This window comes from Eleginops maclovinus, chromosome 12 (assembly GCF_036324505.1).
Source record: "Eleginops maclovinus isolate JMC-PN-2008 ecotype Puerto Natales chromosome 12, JC_Emac_rtc_rv5, whole genome shotgun sequence".
NCBI classification, from domain to species: Eukaryota; Metazoa; Chordata; class Actinopteri; order Perciformes; family Eleginopidae; genus Eleginops; species Eleginops maclovinus.
In genome coordinates this window covers 8128828-8149273 of record NC_086360.1, presented here as the reverse complement: position 1 = coordinate 8149273, position 20446 = coordinate 8128828, and the positions used below count along the sequence as shown (strand labels likewise).

The window sequence follows — 20446 nt, the reverse complement described above, 5'->3', positions numbered from 1 at the left end:
CCTTTCCTGTAGTGTGGTGTTTTGGTGCATGTAAATGGTCTGCAAAGGCTAAAATCCCAACGTTCTCTCGAGGGAGTTTCTCTCCCCCAAAGTCACATGACAACATCACTACATTACAATGACACTTCTATCTACTTCTAACGCTCCAACACATTGTACCTGATAGCAGTTGATAAATTACAACAGACCAGCTAACCAATCAGAGCAGACTGGGCATCTGGTTTCAGACAGAGGGTGAAAAGAGGTACCGCAGCATAGGCAGAATGAGAAACATAAAGAGAGTTTTAAATATTTAAGCATGGAGACATGTCATAGTAAAGGCAGAAAATACAAATATGAAAGCTTAATAGCCCCCTTCTCCATTTTTTTATTACTGCTTGGGGGACTTGTTTTTTTACTGATGTTTTTACTTTCTTTTAGCAAAAATAACTAGATTAGACGTTTGTTCCTGTAGGTTATCATTTTTATGGTTCGGGTAATTAATAACGCCACATGGCTGTAAAGAATATCAATCTTAAAAAAAAAGACTATATATTTAAAGCTTCTATAGATATTGTTGAATGACCCTGTCAATAGTCCACTTTAAATGTCAACACAGGATTCAGGTCAGGCCCTCAGTTAGTTGTATCCTGTCAAAATGATGAGCGACCTCCATATTTTTTCATCATTGTTAATAAAAGTAATTGCGTCCTCAGAGAGCCTGTCTGAACACGGTGCAGCACGAGTGGTTTCGCGTATCCAGCCAGAAGGCGGCGATGGCAGCCATGGTGGAGGACTACCTGGGGGCCTTCGGGGCCAGCTCACCGGCCGTCCTGCGCCACATCGTCAACATGGCTGATGGCAACGGCAACACGGCGCTACATTACAGCGTGTCGCACTCCAACTTCCTGGTGGTGAAAAGGCTGCTGGATGCAGGTGAGAGATGAATCTTTAAACTGGAGAAATTTTAGCAAGTTAGCATAGATGCTTATTGTGAAAATAAACAATAACGTTGCTTGTGTTGAGCTCAGTGCATAATATCCAAAACAATATGTATTTTCTATGTATTTATTTTGTTTTCTCTTTTTGATCTTTCATTTTAAAACTTTCCACTGAAAACTATAAACTCTATAATGAAAATAGAATCCCTTGCAAACTATTTGAACTTTGAGAAAATAGAACAAAAAGCATCTCCAAACCAAATCGAACGTTAAATAAATATTATGCTTGGTTGGTCATTGTCTGTTATGAATGTTGTCTTCACTATCGCATTGTATTGGGGGATCTTACTTGCTGGTGTACAGCAATTTGCATACTTTTTAGTTTTGAGGTTTCAAAAGTACACACATCTCACATACTGTTTTAGTGTACATGGGATATTGGACGCTGCTGTTCCTCTAGCAAACTGTACCTCTGCAGATGCTAGTAGACGTCTACGTAGCGTTGAGTAAACATCATCTTTAGACACTAATTGCTTCTGATCATGTTTAAAAACTACATTTAACTAATGGATACTGGATATCACCAGCTAATCAAAAGCCTTATCCATTGCTTCTGGAGAATTTAGCATAAATGTATGCAGGCTTATAGACAAAGTTAATGTAGTTGACACCTAAAATGATTCTTTTGGAGGTTTTCTTTTTTCCCTGTAGTGCCTCAACTAAGGTCTCTGAATACTTCCTCCATTACTGCCACTCAGCCATCTCCCTGAAGGCTCAATAGAGTGTGATGAGGTCCCGGCCACTCGCTGTTTTAAAAGCCTTTTGTGTCCTCGGCCTTTTGTCTCGCTGTGCTCTGTGACAGCCAGTCCACCCCCCAGCTCCCATTGTAGCCTTTGTCCTCCCAGTTCCTTAAACCCCTCCTCCCCTAAGCAGGCAGGGCAGCCCCCCTCATACCCGCCTCACCTCCCATCGAATGGCTCTGATGTCCTGTCTGTTTTTCCAGATGAGTTCTTTTAGGGTTCAGACAATGCGTCGTGGTCCCGACACACGTTCTCGTACATTACTCTGTTGTTGAGTGACGGGCAGCGACAAGTCGATCCTACAGGAGATGTAGCATGCAAGTGTACAAGGACCACCCACACTGGAAAAAGCAGTACTCCCCCCAGCTACTGCAGAGTGAGTTAAACATGTTTGTGTGTGTTTCAGATGTGTGCAACGTGAACCAGCAGAACAAGGCAGGGTACACGCCCATCATGCTGGCCGCGCTGGCTGCAGTGGAGTCGCCCAAGGACATGCGTATCGTGGATGAGCTCTTCAGCAAGGGCGACGTAAACGCTCGGGCCAGTCAGGTCAGTGACAGAAAGGTCGGAGGTCAGAATGTAGCGGCAGGGCACAAACTCAGGTTTCAGGTTTCAATGAGTAGGGAAATTAAGGTTGCGACGGCAAATCAGGCTCTTCTGTTTAAGCTGGTCAAAGCTAACAGGAAGCAGAAATTAGGAGTCTACTGACAAACCAGCAGTATACACGTAGTTCAAAAGTAAACCGCTATTTTTGTGGTCAATTAGAAAATCTGATAGACAGAAAGTCAAATGATGCAGATCAGTCTCGGTTGAAGACTTGGCTGCACAATTAGTAGTACTCTTTTATTTTGCTTTCATCAGTTACCTTTTTTCATGTCTTTTTTTTTTTTCTCCTACTTACGTTTTTGTTCGATTCACAAACAGATAAACCTAAAGACCAACATGTGAAACCCAGACACAAACAAGAGTGCAGGAATCAAACCATTTTTTAAAATTATTTTTATTTTTTAGCAGTCCATCCATCCTGTTTGATTCTTTTTCAGTAATCTTTGTCTCGGTTCTGGGACCCTCAAATTAATTCCTCATCCAACTGTGCTTCTTGGGTTCTCATACAGTGTCAGTTTTTTCCATTATGTAGATTTCCTTCCTTAAACCTCTCTATATTGTTCCTGGGTAGGGGGTTTCAGAATGTATCCTGAAGTTGCTAAATAAGTACTTTGATGACACCAAGTGGTGAAAGAAGGTAACTGTAACAAATCACTGAATTGTGAAAGTCATGAATGTTAGACTAGAAGATTTCCTGCCAGCCACCTCTTTCTGCTGGATTAATCATTTGAATGAGATATTTTCTAGAGCAATTTTTTAAATATATATATTTGTATTAGATACTCTACCTAATAAAATATACATTGACTAGTAAAAAAATTTAAATAAAATGGAATGAAAATAAAACAGAAATAATAATAAAAGTATTAACAGTAATGACAAAACGGATAAAACATTTTGGACCCAAAATGGTTTGCTACCATTAAACAGTTTTTATTAAGAAGGTTCAACAGAAAATGTAACTTATATTTCACTAGAGTGTACATGTTTAATATGTCCATTATTTATACTACAGTTCATACTGTATAACTGATATTTTGATCTGTCATATTTACATACTTATATCATGCCTTTACACTACACTACCTCTCTTGCTCTTATATTTGGATGCATTTTGCATAGACTCTAATCTAACCTGTCCCCTCTTCAGGCTGGGCAGACGGGGCTGATGCTGGCGGTCAGTCATGGCAGGATGGACATGGTTCGAGCCTTGCTGGCTCACGGGGCCGACGTCAATATACAGGACGACGAGGGTTCCACGGCGCTGATGTGCGCCAGCGAACACGGACACGTGGAGATTGTGAAACTGCTGCTGGCTCAGCCCGGCTGTGACGCTACATTGAGCGACAGTGTGAGTAACACTACATTTACTTAACTTCTGTACTAAAGTAAGGTACAATTACCTCCAAATCTTTACTTGATTATTTTGTTTCCATTTCTTATCAACTGCTATTTTTTTTACCCCACTACATTCATTAAATAACTTAAGTCAATTAGAAAACTTTTATGCACTGAAAATACAAAAGAGCCTATAAAATATGATGCTTTGTTCTTTAAATCGAACTACCCATCAGCATTGGACTCCTTTGTTTACTTCCATAGGCTAGGGCTCCAACACATTGTACATGATAGGCTTAGCAGTTGACCAATCGCAACAGAGCCGGCCAGCTAACCAATCAGAGCAGACTGGGTTCTGATTAAATACAGAGGGTGTCCTTTTTGAACATTAAAGCATGTAAACATGTCACAGTAGAGGCACAAAATACAGATATGTTAGTTGAAAATGTGCATATATGGCTCCTTAAGTAGGAAGGACTAGAAATATTTTAGAAATCCTGCATAGAATGTGCTGGTAACGTCATGCATACCCTTTTTAGATAATATAAGAACTTTATTTCTTAATACTGCTTTATTCTTCGTTTCCTTAAACTCATATTTCATTCTTTGCTTCCTTCAGGATGAAAGTAATGCCCTGTCAATCGCTCTGGAAGCAGGACACAAGGACATTGCAGTACTGCTGTATGCACATGTCAACTTCTCCAAAGCCCAGTCCCCTGTAAGTCCTCATAACTCATTCTCTTTTCAAAGACACAATGAGTAGGTTTCTGGCAAAAATACAGCGTAATAATCCTTTTTTTCCCCACTGTTTATCACAAATAATGACCCAGTGCTAGGTGGCGTCTGTGCATTTTCTTCTCTTGATCTGTTCTGGATGTTTCGGGGGCTTAACCTTTTAGCAAAGCATCCAACAGGAGCTACATAAATGGCAGAAAAAAGTTCTACTTATTGTGGCCATAAAGACCTTTGTTCTTGTAATTCATTGTCAGCTGTCACATTAACCATATGCACCTGTTGTGTTCCAGGGGACCCCTAGACTGGGCAGAAAGACGTCACCCAGTCCCACTAGGAGGAGTATGTTTGATTAAGTGCCCCGCCTCTCTGAAAAAACCCTGCGCTGCTATTGGTTCACGCTGCCTTACCCACAGCTGACGAGGGACACAATCCCAAGCACCAACCAATGAGATGTCTGGAAATATTTGTTATTTTTGTGCACACTTACAGCCCAAAGTGCCCTTTGAATATGAATGTAACCAGCTGGTGCCTCAAGTCCCATCCAGATCTGCCTGTAATAATCAGCTAACCAACTTGGACTCAGATTCAACCACTAATTGACATTTTTTATGTCCTTTTCTTTATTTTTTTTAATTTGACAACGTTCTCTTTATTTTTAAAGCTCTATGTTGATCATTCAAGAGCACCAAACATTTGTGATTTTCTCTTTTTTTTGTGTGTGTTAGAGAACACCTGAAAATCCACCCATATGTTAGAGGAAATATTTCCTGTATATATTGCTCGCCTCGACATCCCGGCCTCAGATATGTGCGCTCAGCTCTCTACAGTGTGTACAACTCGTGCGGATCAATGCATCAATGAATAGACGTGTCCTAGATTGGAGAAACTGTACTTTTATACAAATCCTTTGTATCTATTTAAAAAGAAGAATCACAGTATTTTGAATATTTCCTATTACTGCTTAACGACCCATGAAGTTATATATTTATCAAAGTATAGTTTTTAATACAGATATATGTATTTCATTGTACATACGGTGGTTATAAGAGTTTAGTTATTACTCCTTATGTGTCCACTTTCTTTACGTCTGTCTCTGTAATATAAGCTGTCTGTCCTCTAGTATTCATCAAGGTACTGACTTTCATCCTCCAATGAGAATTGAAGTGCCTGAGACTACGCAATATAACAATAAACATCAATTAAAGAATATAAATCGGTATTTTCATTGATTACCAACACAAGTCAACATGTCATACATTTAAGAAAATTTAAGCCGCAGTGAGGACCATCCTTAATGCCACAGCCTGTTAGAAAAAATATTACAAATCACAAACGTCTAAGGAGTAAAAAACATAACACTCTACAATTGTAAAAAAGACATGCCCAAAATACAAAAGTAAGTATGAGAAGAACAAAAATCATTCAAAATAACATAAATCAGTTTTTAAGTTCTACAACTTTTTATAAAATTCCTACTAAATACATAGGCGTACTACATTTTGTAAAATCCTGAAAGACAACCGTTTTCTTCATAAATCCCACAATTTAGTTTGAACATTTTGCCGATTTAAATCTAATGCAAAATATCCTCATCAGCAAAAACACAAAGCTGAATTATATTAATTTGGTAAAATTCACAAGCTAGCCAGCAGTACAATTTGAGCAGATTGTGTAAAGTTTACACGGTTTGAAAAAAATAATGAAAAAAACCGTTACACAGTTTGAAAATCACTCGCCAACTTTCCCCCAGTTAAGCGTGTTCCCTCCCACAAGTTACAGCGGGGCGGATAGGTAGAGGCTCCATCCTACTGGCACAAGTGCACATCTTTTACAACCCGACTATGGGACACACTCTAACATAGTAACTAAAGTTTGACTGTTTCTAGTCAGATCGAGCAGTTAGCACTTTTCGTTCCAGCAGCCATGAGCAGCAAGCAGGTGCAGCAGTGCCTGGGGTCTCCGTCTCCATCCAAGCGCCAGAAACCTCCGAGGATGCCCAAGTGCTCCCGCTGCAGAAACCACGGCTATGTGTCCCCTCTGAAGGGACACAAACGGTTCTGCAACTGGAGGGACTGCCAGTGTCCAAAATGCAAGCTTATAGCTGAGAGGCAGAGGGTAATGGCAGCCCAGGTAATGTTAACAGTTTCTTCATGTTAAGCCTAATAGGCTAATGTTAGCTAAATGCGAAAGATTTTAGATTTAGAGATTTTGCGTGAAAACCAATAGTTTCTTGGTTGGGAAACGGAAGATACAACATGTTACGTTAACTGCCAAGTAAACACATTTTAAAATGATGTTTGTATACTTTTTAACTTCTTTGTATAAGTTTACTTCAGTTGTTATTCCTCAGTTACATTCAACAAAGCCTAAAATGTCTACCTTTCATGCGTGTATTTTCACACGTGTTGCATACAGCAGACAGTACAGCAGCAGTAAATATGAATACAGTTTGTAGACCAGGTACATTTACCATTATTTGTGGTGAAATAGCCTACTTTTTAACTGTCTAGCTTTAACGAATACTTCAGGGGGGGGGGGGGGGGGGGAAACATGTTGTATTTTGAGATTAAGTTACACTTTCATACATTTTAAAACTAGAGAATATAGCCAATTTTAACTTCACTGGATTATTTTCATTTAGTAGTATTTCCATTTCCTACAACTGTATATTTCTACTCCCCTGCAATTCAAAGGCTAACATTATCCTTTTTAGGTTCAAGATACAAGGCCTAATTTTTAAATGAGTTGTGCAGAGTAGTACATATACTTTGGATGATTTATGTCAATTTCAATTCCATTTCAGTAAAAGTCTAATTTGTAATCATTTACTATTTACAATATCATTTTGTAGCATTACCTATACATTATCAAGCAGTAGTCTGTACCATAAAGTTAGTCAATAAGCATAATGTTTCATTTTCATTTCCCTCTCCCCCCCTTCAAGGTCGCCCTGAGAAGGCAGCAGGCCCAGGAAGAGGAGCTTGGGATTTGTGGTCCGGTATCTCTGAGCGGTCCCGAGGTGATGGTGAAGAATGAGGCTGGGGCAGACTGCTTGTTCTCCCTGGAGGGGCGAGCCCCGACACCTACCAGCACCTCCACTTCTTCTCTTGCCGTCACAGGTGAGGTATCCTCAACCGTCTGTACTGTCCCGTACATTGCATGTCCAACTTCGTTTTCTTTTTTTTTGTTCCAACAGTTTGTTTTAAACCGTTACTTACCTGTATATAATTTTTATTATTATTTTTGATCCTGTGTGAATCTGTACTGTTTTTCTTTCTCTATCTGTTGCTGCTTAAACTCCTCAATTTCCCCACAGGGATTAATAAAGGTACATCTTATCTTCTTTCTTAGATAAAAAAAAAACACTACTGTATTGCGCGCCCCCAAGAAACAATATATACATATATACATACATGAATATGCTTAAATAATTTTGGGGAAACTATTGCAGTTACTAAGCCAGGAGCAAGAGAAGCAACAATGACTTATTGTTCTCTGTTGAATTATTACTAAATAAGTGTTTCACGTCCAAATTGCAACAGTCCTAGGATTGTCCATTGTTCTCTTGTGCAAATAAACCTTTCTCAAAGTGTGCTTTTCCTCAAATTCTTTATGAATGCTATTTTCAGAACATTTTTCATAAATTATCTTAATGAAAAGAGGACAAAATTTGCATTTCCAAAAGTTTGTTAAGTGTCCTCACTATAAATTACGCCTATGTGTACAGGTGATTCGTTCTCTCCAAAGAAAAGCTCTGGAAAGTATGGAAAAATATTTGATGAAATTCACATTAGAATGTTTAGCATTGAAAACAGAGTTGAAATTTTAAAGCACTGTTTTGCAGTTGATTTAATAAATACATAAATGGATGTGATTCATTTGTGCAATCTGACAAAACATATAGTTTTCTGAATAAAACATTTTGCCAATCAGTGATATCACATTTTGAGTCGCAATTTCTTAAGTCATCTAATTCATCTAAACCCTTTATCATTTCAAATATTAATGGTTTTCCATTAACTGATGAAAGTAGGCTTAACTTGCTATGAGAATTAAGCAGATATCATCAGACCGTTATCAAAACTGTCCACAGTGCAGAATAACTGGTAAGCCCACCTTAATAGAACATATAAATGTCTGCTGCAAAATCTTTAGGAGAGTTAAATGATAACGTTCATAATTCACAAGGAAGATTTTATCAGTTACCTTTCTTAAGTAATGTTATTTTAAAAGTTTCCTGTGACGAAATGGACAAGTACAATCTTATTCCACAGATGTTAGTTTAGCAGGCAGCAAAGCCACTATACTATTATGTTTGTTGCATATTTGTACATATAAAAACTTTTCTAAACATTACTGTTTAGTCAACTTGAATTCAATTTTATATTGAGTCCACAGCAGGAGAATACGTTAATGGACATCCCTAATCGGAGACATTATCAGAGGAGAATATGAAAGGGCAGTTTGTTTCTCTTTCATAGCAGTGGTGTGGAGTCAGACACAGATATGATGTTCCAGCACTGATAGAGAACTTTGAGGAGGTGGAATATGACGGTGGTCAAGGCTGCTCTTCTTTGACTTCTTTGCTTTGTGTTTTTCTGTGAGAATTAACTTTGGGCCTTGGCAACAGAGAGGAAGGATTGAGGTGGGAAAGGGAGTCTAGCACTCCGTGATTCACTGGTGAAATTAATCACAACAGGGACATGTCATTATCTTCGGCTTCAGTGTTGCACAGTGTCTTCATTCTGTAAGAGTGAAAGATCAGGGTCGTCCTGAGAACAATGTGGCCTTGTTGATAAGGAAAGAACAACAGATAATAAGTAATGAAGGTGATGATGATGATGGTCATCTTCCCTGATAGGCCAGCCCAGATCGCTGCATTGTGATGGTGTGTTGTTAGATCCTGCTTGTATGACGGTAATAATACCACCTGCAGATGGTGCTGTTGATTACAATTTGTGGTAGGGGTGCGCTGAAAAGAAAGAGTGAGAGCATTTTGCTAGCAAGCTCCTCTTTTGTGGAATCAGCTTCCAGTTGTGTTCGGGCAGCAGATACCCTATCCGTTCTTAAGAGTAGGCTTAAGACTTTCCTTTTTGTTTAAGCTTATAGTTAAGGGTGGCTCAGGCTTACCTTGAATCAGCCGATCGATAGATAGATAGATAGATAGATAGATAGATAGATAGATACTTTATTTATCCCAAGTTGTGACATTGTTTTGTCACAGCAGCATTTTGACAGTCAATCTACTAGAATTACCAATAAAGCAAAGCAAAATATTACAAATGTTGTAGCTGCTATAGGCTTAGACTGTCAGGGACACCTTACTTCTCACTTCTCTTTCTCTGTTCCTGTATACTCTCATCTCCCATATACGTATGCTACCAACCCAGCTTCCCCAGAGTTTTTTTGTGTCTGTCACCTGGCAGGTTGTCAGTATTTAAGGCTATGCCTGGATCAGAAGTCGTGGCTGGGCCCAAGCTTTCTTCAATTTTACCTCCATTAACTCTGGGGTTTAATTGGGAGATTTTCCTTTTCTGATGTGAGGTTCTAAGAACAGAGGGTGTATTATTCTGGATAATCTGTAAAGCCCCCTGAGACTAATGTAACATGTGATATTGAGCTATATAAATAAACTTTGATTGACTGAAAGATATTGTAAAGTTAAGTTTGTCTTTTTTCCATTAAATTATTAATTTAGATCTACTCTAAGCCTAGGTCTGTTTTATTGAAGATTCAATGATCAGCAAAGGCAAAGGGTCAAAATTGTATTTAGCTTCAGCTCTGCTAGGAAATCATGAAAGGTTTTACAAATGTATAACATTAAAGTAGGTACAACTGGTTTACACGCAATAAGGATCTAAAACTCAGTCACAGACATCTTATTTTATCCTCTGACATTTTATTTGTTGTCTTCCCATAGTTCTATTAACATTGATACATTTTATTTGTAAAGCACCATTGCTCTCATTGTTAGTATTATTATTATGTTTAATGTATTTTTCTTGTAACAATAATTTCCTTTGGGATAAATAGACTTATCTTAAATACATCATTACAAAGTGCTTCACAGAAGCTAAATAAAAACAATATAGCAGAATGCAATAAAAGCCTTGTGAACATAACATTTAAATACAATAAAGAATTGTTAAGATATAAAAAAACACAGGTTTCACAATCCTGTATTCATCCCACAGAGGAGGTTACAGCACAAATTAAAGACAAAATTAAATAAAGTAGACTAATATATTAAATAAAGAGTCAAGCACAAGATAATAAAATATAACAACACTTAATTTAATTGATTACTACACATTAACAAGAAGGGAATAATTTAGTTAGAGTGCATTTTTAAAGGGATATGTGTGTGTGTGTGTTTCCCCAGGGAGTCACTCGGGACTGTCCCCCAGCCTGTCAGCTGGAGCCCGCGCTCATACTGATGAATCTTCAGACCTGCTGATGGAAACTTCCTATTACAACTTCTACCAGCCTTCACGCTACTCCGCCTACTACGGAAACCTCTACAACTACCAGCAATACCAGGTGAGCTCGAAACAAACACTCTCGACAAATGATTTAATTGACTAATTGTTTCAACTTCATTAATCCCGGTATAGAAAATACCAGATTTAAAGAACACAAACAGAAAGAAAATATTAAAAAAGAAGGGATGAAGCGCCACTCTGATGCGGCGGGGATGTAACTGAGACATACTCAGGCAACCTTGTGGACATTTGAAGTTTATTTTCTTTGCTTCTAGTAGTTATTCCTATAAACTTTTTTATTTCTTTGTTTTCCTTAGAGATGGATGAGAGTGTTTGCTCTAATATCAGCACTTGCGCTATAACACAGGACACTTGGGGAGGGGGGATAGTACCCTACATCCCACCATCACACACACACTTGGTCCCTCATTTATCCATATATTCATGCTGATTTATGCCTAAATGTATCTCTATTGTATCAAATGAGATGAGCTTGTGCATGAGGCAAATTAGATCTATAACTCTCCGCTGATCTCAGATGAGGTGGTTTGCTTTTATGAACAACATTAGTCCACCCCCCCTCTCCTTTCCCCCAATAGCAACATCTAGTTTTGGGGTCACTGCCTCCGCCAACCTGCCGGCGCACGGCAGAGCCTGAATTGCAAAGGTTAATGGTATTGTCTGTCGGCAGAGGAACAAACTGCTATGCCTCAGCGCTCGGAGGTGAAAGTGAGCGCATTAATGCTAATCAGTTAGCACTCTTTAGCATAATTTAGCCATCCTCCTTTTTGATTTATGATATTTTTAGTGAAGTTGTCAGGTTGAGTGGGCTACGTGCTACGGTTATTCAAATTCAGGGACTACCTTTTTTATGTGTTTGCATGGAGAGTTGATTATTTGGCGATGAGGTGATATTGTGCCACAAACACAGTTTAACAGTTTGTAACTATAAACTGATAGAATATTCCTTAAGAATTAGACACAGTTTTAACTAGTATTGCTTGAATTTCAGTTATTGTCAATCTTCTCGATTCGTCGATTTTCACTTGTGTTGTCTCTCTTTCCTTAACCTGTCCTAAACATCCACAAATCAATTGGAAATATACTCTGATATTTGCATCCCCACCTAAAGTGATTATCCTGGAGTTACTCATTTTAGATTTTTTGTCTCAATACTGAAGTTGAAGCACTTTTCACTGTTGTCTTTGTGCACCATCCACAGGAGCTGCCACATCTTTTCTCATTGACCTTCTGTCCGTTTGTGGGTTTTTTTTGCTGGAGATGCCGCTCTTTTTCTTTGTTAAAACATCTGGCAAAAATGTACTGAATAATAATAATACTTTTATTTATAAAGCGCTTTTTTATGGTACTCAAGTACCCTTTAAATGTTCACCTTAATAAAAACAACATTTAAAACAACACACGAAAAAAACATCAAACACAGCAGTATTACAGATTACAAGCAGTTGTGGAAAAGGTGATTTTGTGACACAACATATTTTTTATAAATATATTTAAAACGTATTTTTATTATTCAAATGTCAATGTTCACCTTTTAGTCGAGCTTTATGCTAGTTTGATTACCTTTTATTGCCTGAAACCCAGTTATTCTGTTTATGACAGAGAATGCCATAATGGACGTTTATTATGTATATCTATATATCGAGACGTGTATGTGTGTTACAGCTGTACATTAAAGTCCTAATGTGCTACTTAGTCTGCTGTTTATTGATTAAACACCAAAAAATAAACATTTAATACACGTAAAATAATATTAAAGTAGAAATTAAAAACTAATAATACAGCATCACACTCACTTCTTCATTATCTTAATATATTGTTCCTAGTCAATCAAGTTTTTATACCAATTACTTAACATTTTGCTGTAGCTAGGTACAATGTTTTTTTACTGTCACTCTTTTTGAAATACAAGCGCAATTGTCAAAATGTGCTGTTATAATGTTCATTTCCTTTGAATCATCACGCTTATCTTATCAATAGTGATTATCATAGCAGAGTGAACTATGAGCTTTTCCCACTACTAAATAAAAATCCACAAGGAAACACTGTGGTCGTTATCAGTGCGTCATCTACCTCCTCCTCTCCTCTCCTCTCCTGTGCACTCAGTGGTGCTTGGCTGTCATGCAGGTGGATGATGATAATATAAGGGCGGTGCAGCGCTTCCAGACAAGAGATGGTGCCAGATAAGGAGAGAGGCCCTCTCAGGGAGGTATGGTGGCCCTCCCACGAGTCAGAAAGTTAGCCAGTGTGTTTAGAGAGAGGTTGAATGGCAATATTCTCCTCCACTATGTCATCAATGCAAACGAATGCATTTCGAGTTATTGCGTTTCTTAGTGTCATGAAATGCATTCAGAAAATGTCATCTCAGTTATGAAGTCATCAAGATCCTGACTTTTCTGTATCTGAGAATATATTTTATTATAAAAACATAGGAATTAATTCCTAAAGATGCTGATATGCTGTTAGATATGCGGTCTCTGCCTTTACCAGTACCTCTGTTGATACTAGCTGTGTAACACTACGCACAATTTATGGTTGAACTTGGATATGGGGTCACTGTTCGGTATGATTTTGGTACATTGGGGGGAAACACAAGATTGAATTTTATTTTTAACAGTGGCTCACAGGTCATTGATGTTGTAAAAATGAAGGCAGTCAACCATTGCGATAAGGTCGAGAAGTAATCTAATATAAAAGGCAATATGTCAATAACACTACTCGCCCAAACCGACATATTGTGGAGCTCACATACTGGAAGGTTGGTTTGTTTATATTGTGTATTCTCTGATTCTCACTGAGTATTGTAGCTCTTCTGCAACCAGGTATTGGTTTGGGCTTTAGCTGCTTGAACAAAGAAGTGTAATGGACTCACTAAAGAGGTATCCCCTCAGTTAATGGTACCTTACTTGTTCAAGACCCACCCAAATAGTGGATTGTATGAGAGGGTTTCTCATTTGCATTCCCTATTACCTCAAAACCTTTAGAGTTAGACGTGACAGTTAACACAAATGCATCTTGTATTGTAACATGATCTGTACATCTAAAGCTTGCAGTGAGAAGTCAGGTACGTTTCATTTTTATGGTTGCCTACCCTGCTAGCTTGCGGTAATGATGTCAAAGTTGAAATAGTTTTAACTTTGTACGCAGCGCTCACCTACACATTTTGAACATTGTGCAAAGCTGAGGGTAGCGCTTTGGCCTAGTCGGGCTGTATCGTTCTCTCAATGGAAACACAATGGCAGCGTCAGCAGTCAGCACAGAGCAGTATTACTGCTTGTCACTTGAATGCAGCATTAGTTTAAAGACTAATGCTACGAAAAAATAAGGGTTGCCAAAAATACAAGACATAGCCAAGAAACCATTTAAAACAGTGTACTCCATGCTTCTGGGAAGATACACCTATAGGGAATAGGAAAGTGACGTCGTCAACGGCACACCTTCCATATATGGAGGATACATATTAAGTTAAACTGTACAGTGAGCGGAGTAGCGTACCTTTTCCAGTTAGCATAACATTAGCGGTCTGACCTCTGTTTGGGTGACTCAATAGTTGTCATTAAACCTGTAGATCTGAAGGTCCTGTTCCCCCCGTTTGTAAACTTGACATGGGCCTCCAAATATTTAATATTTTTAAATTGCCGGCCGGTGTAAACACTTACTACGTACACAAGAGAGGCCGACATTAGTAACAGTGATCTGTCCGTTATTCTCTTTATTCGTACGGACACACTTTTTTTTTAACTCTCCTTTGTTTCTGCCTAGAGCATCTCTTTATATAATTTATATAGCATTTATATTTTGTGCGTACTGTATTCATTTCTGATGCAGAAATGCTGATGTATATGGACAGCTGCTGCTGATGCTATCTAGACGCTATCTTCCAGAAATGTCTGCCATGCCCCAGAATGCACGGCGGTTCTCATTTGCTACAGTTATTTTTCAGGGGGTGAAAAAACTCACTGGAGACACAACGAGAATTTGTATTTCTGTCCGTTAGGGTCAAAAGTGAAATTGGCAGACAAAGGGAAAGGCATGGTTATTTGGTTGTTTATGAAAAAATGACAGTCCAGCTACGGTACCACTTTGCTTTTCTGACACCCGTTTCTTGTCAATGGAAAGAAGGTGACCACACAGAAAGCTGTTGTGACTCTGTAAACACTTGATCTCACACACTGACCATTTTAATAGACAAAAATATTGTGTGATGACAACCTGGTGTTAAAGTGACAGTACATCTGCCATGTGACTAGACAATAGACTGGCTATATCTATATCTATAGCTACAAACCACTAAGAATAGTATTCACCATCACTCTTTTAAAATGATGAACTATTTATAGGGCATTAAATAGACAGATTTAGATAGCAATTTAGTGTGGATCTGCCTCCTATGGGTAAACCTATTCCAACTTGCGTTTTTCTGTAGGAACTTTCACTAGGACAGTTTTGTTTGGTGCTGTATGTGTCGTGCAATCCGTAAGCACAGAGCGCTTTCAACACTCCAGTCCAATCTCTGTTGTATTTTTCACGGCCTAATACAAGAGCTGAGTGTAGCTTAAATAACAGTTTATAAAGCTGTCGGAGAATTGATGGTGTGGACAATACGGGTGACATATTACAGGCTGACAGAAATCAAATTCCATAAAAGTGAAATTGAAAACCCTGCGTGAGGCGGCCTTGCTGCTGAGTAGACAGCTCTTTTTAAAGTTTTCAGAGGACTGGAGAAAGCCAGCGCCGTGTGTTGCAGCCCATTTTTAGAACCATCCACAGACTTGTGAGTTCAAACATCCTAATTCTCTGTCATTTATTTGCTTGTAGTACGTATTTTAACTCTATATTTCTTTTTGGCAGATAAGGTTGTTAAAGTATTGCCTGTGAATATCTCTTGGCGGATATGGAGGAGCGTAGAGTCAAACATGATGGGGGTCGGGTCAATGTGTGTATTTTGTGTCAGAAAATGCATGAGTACAGTATATCCAATGGTGTCTTTTGGATTAGCATACAGGTTGCTAATGGTATATAGCCAAGGTTTAGGTCCCATTTAAAGAGATTCACATTGGTTTGTGTATAAAAGAATATAAGAAGAAACTAGCTTTCAATTAATTTAAACCCCCTTTTTTTTTTGCTCAGATCAAGTCCTGATTCTGTGCTTTTATTTGAAAATCCCATACAAACAGACAACTGCCTGACAACACATGATGCAAGGGATTGTGGGTGTTTAGAAAAATACATGTCACCTTGGATCTTGTTTCACAATTATCTGACATTTTATATATTTAACAATGTTGATATAATGAGAAAGTAAAAGTAGTTGTTAGCACATTGCTGTTTCGGTCTTACAATACCCATAATAATAACTCTTCCGTGGAGTTTGAATGGTTGATGATTTTGATTTAGAAAAAATAGCATGTTGAGGTTTTGTGTTTTCTTGTTTGAAACAGATTCCTCATGGTGAAGGCCGTCTGTCCAGCCACAACATGTCCTCTCAGTACCGCATGCACTCCTACTACCCAGCAGCCACCTACCTGACTCAGGGCCTGGGGTCCTCTACCTGTGTGCCCCCCATCTTCAGCGTGGATGACAACAACTGCTCTGAGACTATGGCAGCCTGTAAATTGACACACACACACACACACACACACACACACACACACACACACATTCTCTCTCTCTCTCTCTCTCTCACTCACTCACTCACTCACTCTCTCACTCTCTCACTCTCACTCTCACTCTCACTCACACACACACACACACACACACACACACACACACACACACACACACACACACACACACACACTTCTCAGGCCCCATAAAGTTTTAGCCAGACTTTACCAACAGTGTGGGTAGGAACATTCAAGGGAGGATTGCACTCAAGTCAAGAGTGCCATAAAGTGTATAAGATAAAATTAGTCTAAAGTGAAGCTTTTTTCCGTTTATTATACTTACTCTTTACTTTACTTCAAATACAGAGCTGTGAATGTTCAGTACGTCTGACTCGGGTCCAATTTTTATGTTACAAACTGAGATTTTACACAAATGAATCAAAGCCAAAAAGCTAGTATGCTAGATTGACTTACTCACCATACTGATGTCTATGTTGTTAAGAGGATGACAGAAGAGTTCATTAAAAGTATGCTCAGATATTCAGCCATAACCAATTATCATAAACACTCAATCATAGAGATTAGAACTCATGTTTTTGCTGTAATTTGCAGAAAAAACGTATCAATTTTAAAACTACAAAACTGTCAGCTCTGTTTCTTTTCATCATGTTTAGAGATGGAGTAGATCTGATCTGTGATTTCTGACAACGCATCATTACAACCCTGGCACTCTGTCACTTATCTCAGATGGAAATCTTAGCAGAGCATTGCTGGATTTTCTGCCTTTCTGCTAGTAGCTATGAATGTGGGTAAATCAGATTTTGCAGATTGCTTAATATTTTTGGTGAAGTATTTGCAAAGAATGCATGTAAGTGCATGATGTCACTAACATAACACAATCCAGAGCAGTGCAGCAGAGAGAGGAGGATAAGGGGCTGATTGGCATGTCTGGACATTACTGGGCATGTTTTATGCACCATAAATACATTTAAAACCATAAGACTTTCTTTCCAACTTTGGTGGATTTAAGTGCATTAACAGTTTTCAGAAGCGTTTTTAAGCACAGAGAGACACACTTCGTGGTATCGAGCTTCACAAATGAATTGCTCGTACAGTCTTTACTCAAAAAGGGATCTTCATGCTTATTTCCTATATGGAATGCATTTGCTGTGTGGCTGTGATGAATTAAATAAGTCAAAATCCTCAAAGGGAAATGATCTAATGTACTGAATCTGAGCTTGTGTGTCTGGCTTTTGAGTTCAGTGTGAAAGATTCATTATCCAAACAATTGTTCCTGCAGTAGTCACAGGTATTTATCAGCTCACAATCCGATCGACTGTGGTGGAAGCATGGCACACGTGTAGAGAAGATCATTTTCACCCATTTACCGGCCAGGCTTTATTAGTCTATTCACTGTTTTCAGAAAATACCAACCCTGGTTTGAAAGAGTGACTGTAAAAACTAACAAATATATATATATAAAAAGGAAATCAACCATAACAGTTTACAGTTGATCAAGTCTGCTGCTGGTTCAGACAACTGTGTACATGCATCAAACATGGCACACCAGAAATGTTTTATTCAAAAGACACTTCTATTACTAAATATCCTGATTTCCATTCAGAAATAATCTTTTTTTGTTTTGTTGTGGTTTTCAGATACCTGGCATCTATACCTGCTGTAGATTATATCAATTAAAATGCTTTAGGTAAATAAATTAGTTCCAGGCGAAACATTGTGATTGAGATTCCAAATGTTCAAATCCAACCTGGGACCATGTGCAGCATATCATCCCCTCTGTCTCCCCATTTGAACCCTCTCCCTTAAATAACGGCACTGTTTTTTTTTTTTTTTAAAGGGTCTTTCTTCCAGTCATGTCATTTTTTCCTAGTTGCCAGACTGTTTATGGTCTCTACAGAAATATTAAATAAAATATTTTTAGAATATGCAGTCTCAGAGGGTTAATAGTCATAGTTAACTGACTCTGTCTGGTGTCACCCTGTTTTTTCCTATGATTGACTTAAAGCAGCGAATGTTGCCTGTCCTTTTGTTGGTAATCAGGATTAAAGAAGCCAACAAATGTAATATCTCTAAAGATGCTAAAAACCGTAAAACAAAATACCTCCCAGAACAACTCAACCTTTCTAAAGGACACAAGGGAAAAGCATCATTAGCATATCAACATCCTTCTTTGAATGAAACAGAGTGCTGACACCACCAGCATCACAGGCCTCAAGACTCCCCCACCACTTTGTACCTGTATTTGTTTTTGACTTTCACCTGTCTTTTTCCTGTGAGGGTCCCATGTCAGCCTCCTGCCGTGAACCTCCATGCTCCATTACAAGATAACAGCACTCTCAGTGGGTGGTCCATCTAAATCAGTCTTTTTTCTAGCTTTAGACCCCTTAGAAGAAAGCAATATCTAAGTGAAGGATTTCAGCGTGATTTTTCAGCATTTTTCCATCAGTGATTTATTTCATTGTTTAAGTTTTAATATGAATGTATCTCTTTCATTATTTTTATTCTTAAATGTGTGATGCAGAAAATGAAAAGATAGACATCAGCAACAAGGAGTACCGCTTACAATTTTTAAAAGATTTCTTCATTTATAGTGTTAAACAAAACCAGGTCATTTCAACGACACTGGTGAGCAGTTAGTTAGGGTTAGATTTTACAAACAAAAATCATTGACACAACATATTGTAAGCATCTTTGCTACTGTACAACGTTACGTCATAATAATTTATGTTATTAACAGCGCGAAATGTATAATAAAAGGACAGGGATGAAGACTTTTTTGAACATCTGAAATAATCTAAGTCTCAGTTATACAAAGTAGATCAGGTCAAAAATATTTCACCAAAATAAGTCTGAGACACAAAACCCTAAGACTCCATTAAAAACTGTTCTTTGATTTTGAATGTATTACAAAATTGAGATAATGATGGTTAATCGCTGATACATTTATTTTGAATAAGGTCAAATGTGTGTGGACATAGGGTTTCCGTAAGCCGGTAATTTCCGGTTTTTAGCTGGTAAAATGTATTAAAAAACGGTTAATTCAAAACCAAATTTCACATCACTATGTAGGGTTAGTTGAAAGCAATAATGGTAGGTTGATCCTTATATTTCCTAATCCGCTGAGATAATACTTTTAAATAAAGTCAACGTTTCATTTTCTTCAGTGTAGAAAAATAAGTGCTCGGCATTCCTATAGAACAGTTTGGTTTTTCATTTTGTTTGAGGTTTAATTCAGCGTATTATTGTGAAAGAGTCAGTCACCGGTTACCACCGCTGCCAAACCCAGGGTGTGGTTTTGTGTAAGACTCAATCAGAATACCTTTAATCGTCCCACAGAAATGTCCCACATTTCCATTGATACAGCAAAACTAAAGAGCCAAAAATAGTTTAATATTCATTAAGAGGCGTGCATAAAATATAAAAAATAGAAATGAAACAATTGAACTAAATACACATCCATTACCAGGAATAGTATTTAAAAAAAAGTGTAGCCTGTACTATAAAGTAGTGTGATGCCAGGTGATATGCAAAGTGATTTACAGATGTATACAGTAAGAGAAGTTGAATTGTCTGACTAAGGTACAGCCAGTATAAATTATTATAAGGCGAAGAAACGTGTGTGTGTGTGTGTGCTACACTGTCCTACACTGTCCTTGAAGTTGTTCCAAGGCTATTTCCAATCTGGGTTTAAATCACTCAGCAGGTTGTAAGCATGTTGTCCTTGTATGAAGGAAGTTGCTTTCATCTGCTTTCATCTGCTTTCATCTACAGCGACATGGAGGGTTTTTTTCCGAACGGGAGGTGAAAGCAACAGTCATTTTTATACACAAGAATCAAACACTTTCTGGTGCTAGCTCCTCAAATATGATAGTGTGTTGAAAGATAAATGGCATCCTTTAGGTTTTCATTATTATTTA

The 20446-nt window shown here is 38.1% G+C and overlaps 2 protein-coding genes across 5 annotated transcripts in view; both read left to right on the top strand.

The window, feature by feature from the left end:
* Positions 1-5612, top strand: part of kank1a (KN motif and ankyrin repeat domains 1a) — a 45323-nt gene extending 39711 nt beyond the window's left edge. For all 4 annotated transcript variants that reach the window (XM_063897831.1, XM_063897833.1, XM_063897832.1 and 1 more), the window contains exons 8-12: positions 696-915; positions 2127-2269; positions 3477-3677; positions 4284-4382; positions 4690-5612. In XM_063897831.1, the coding sequence (XP_063753901.1) occupies positions 696-915; positions 2127-2269; positions 3477-3677; positions 4284-4382; positions 4690-4752 (726 nt within the window). In that variant the 3' untranslated portion in view covers positions 4753-5612. The remainder of the gene's footprint in view (positions 1-695; positions 916-2126; positions 2270-3476; positions 3678-4283; positions 4383-4689) is intronic.
* A 764-nt stretch (positions 5613-6376) lies between these two features.
* The window catches only part of dmrt1 (doublesex and mab-3 related transcription factor 1), a 39648-nt gene continuing 25578 nt past the window's right edge, over positions 6377-20446 (top strand). The window contains 7 exon segments of the mRNA XM_063898090.1: positions 6377-6529; positions 7344-7518; positions 10782-10939; positions 13030-13050; positions 13052-13111; positions 16344-16512; positions 19520-19522. Coding sequence (XP_063754160.1) covers positions 6392-6529; positions 7344-7518; positions 10782-10939; positions 13030-13050; positions 13052-13111; positions 16344-16512; positions 19520-19522 — 724 coding nt within the window. The 5' untranslated portion in view covers positions 6377-6391.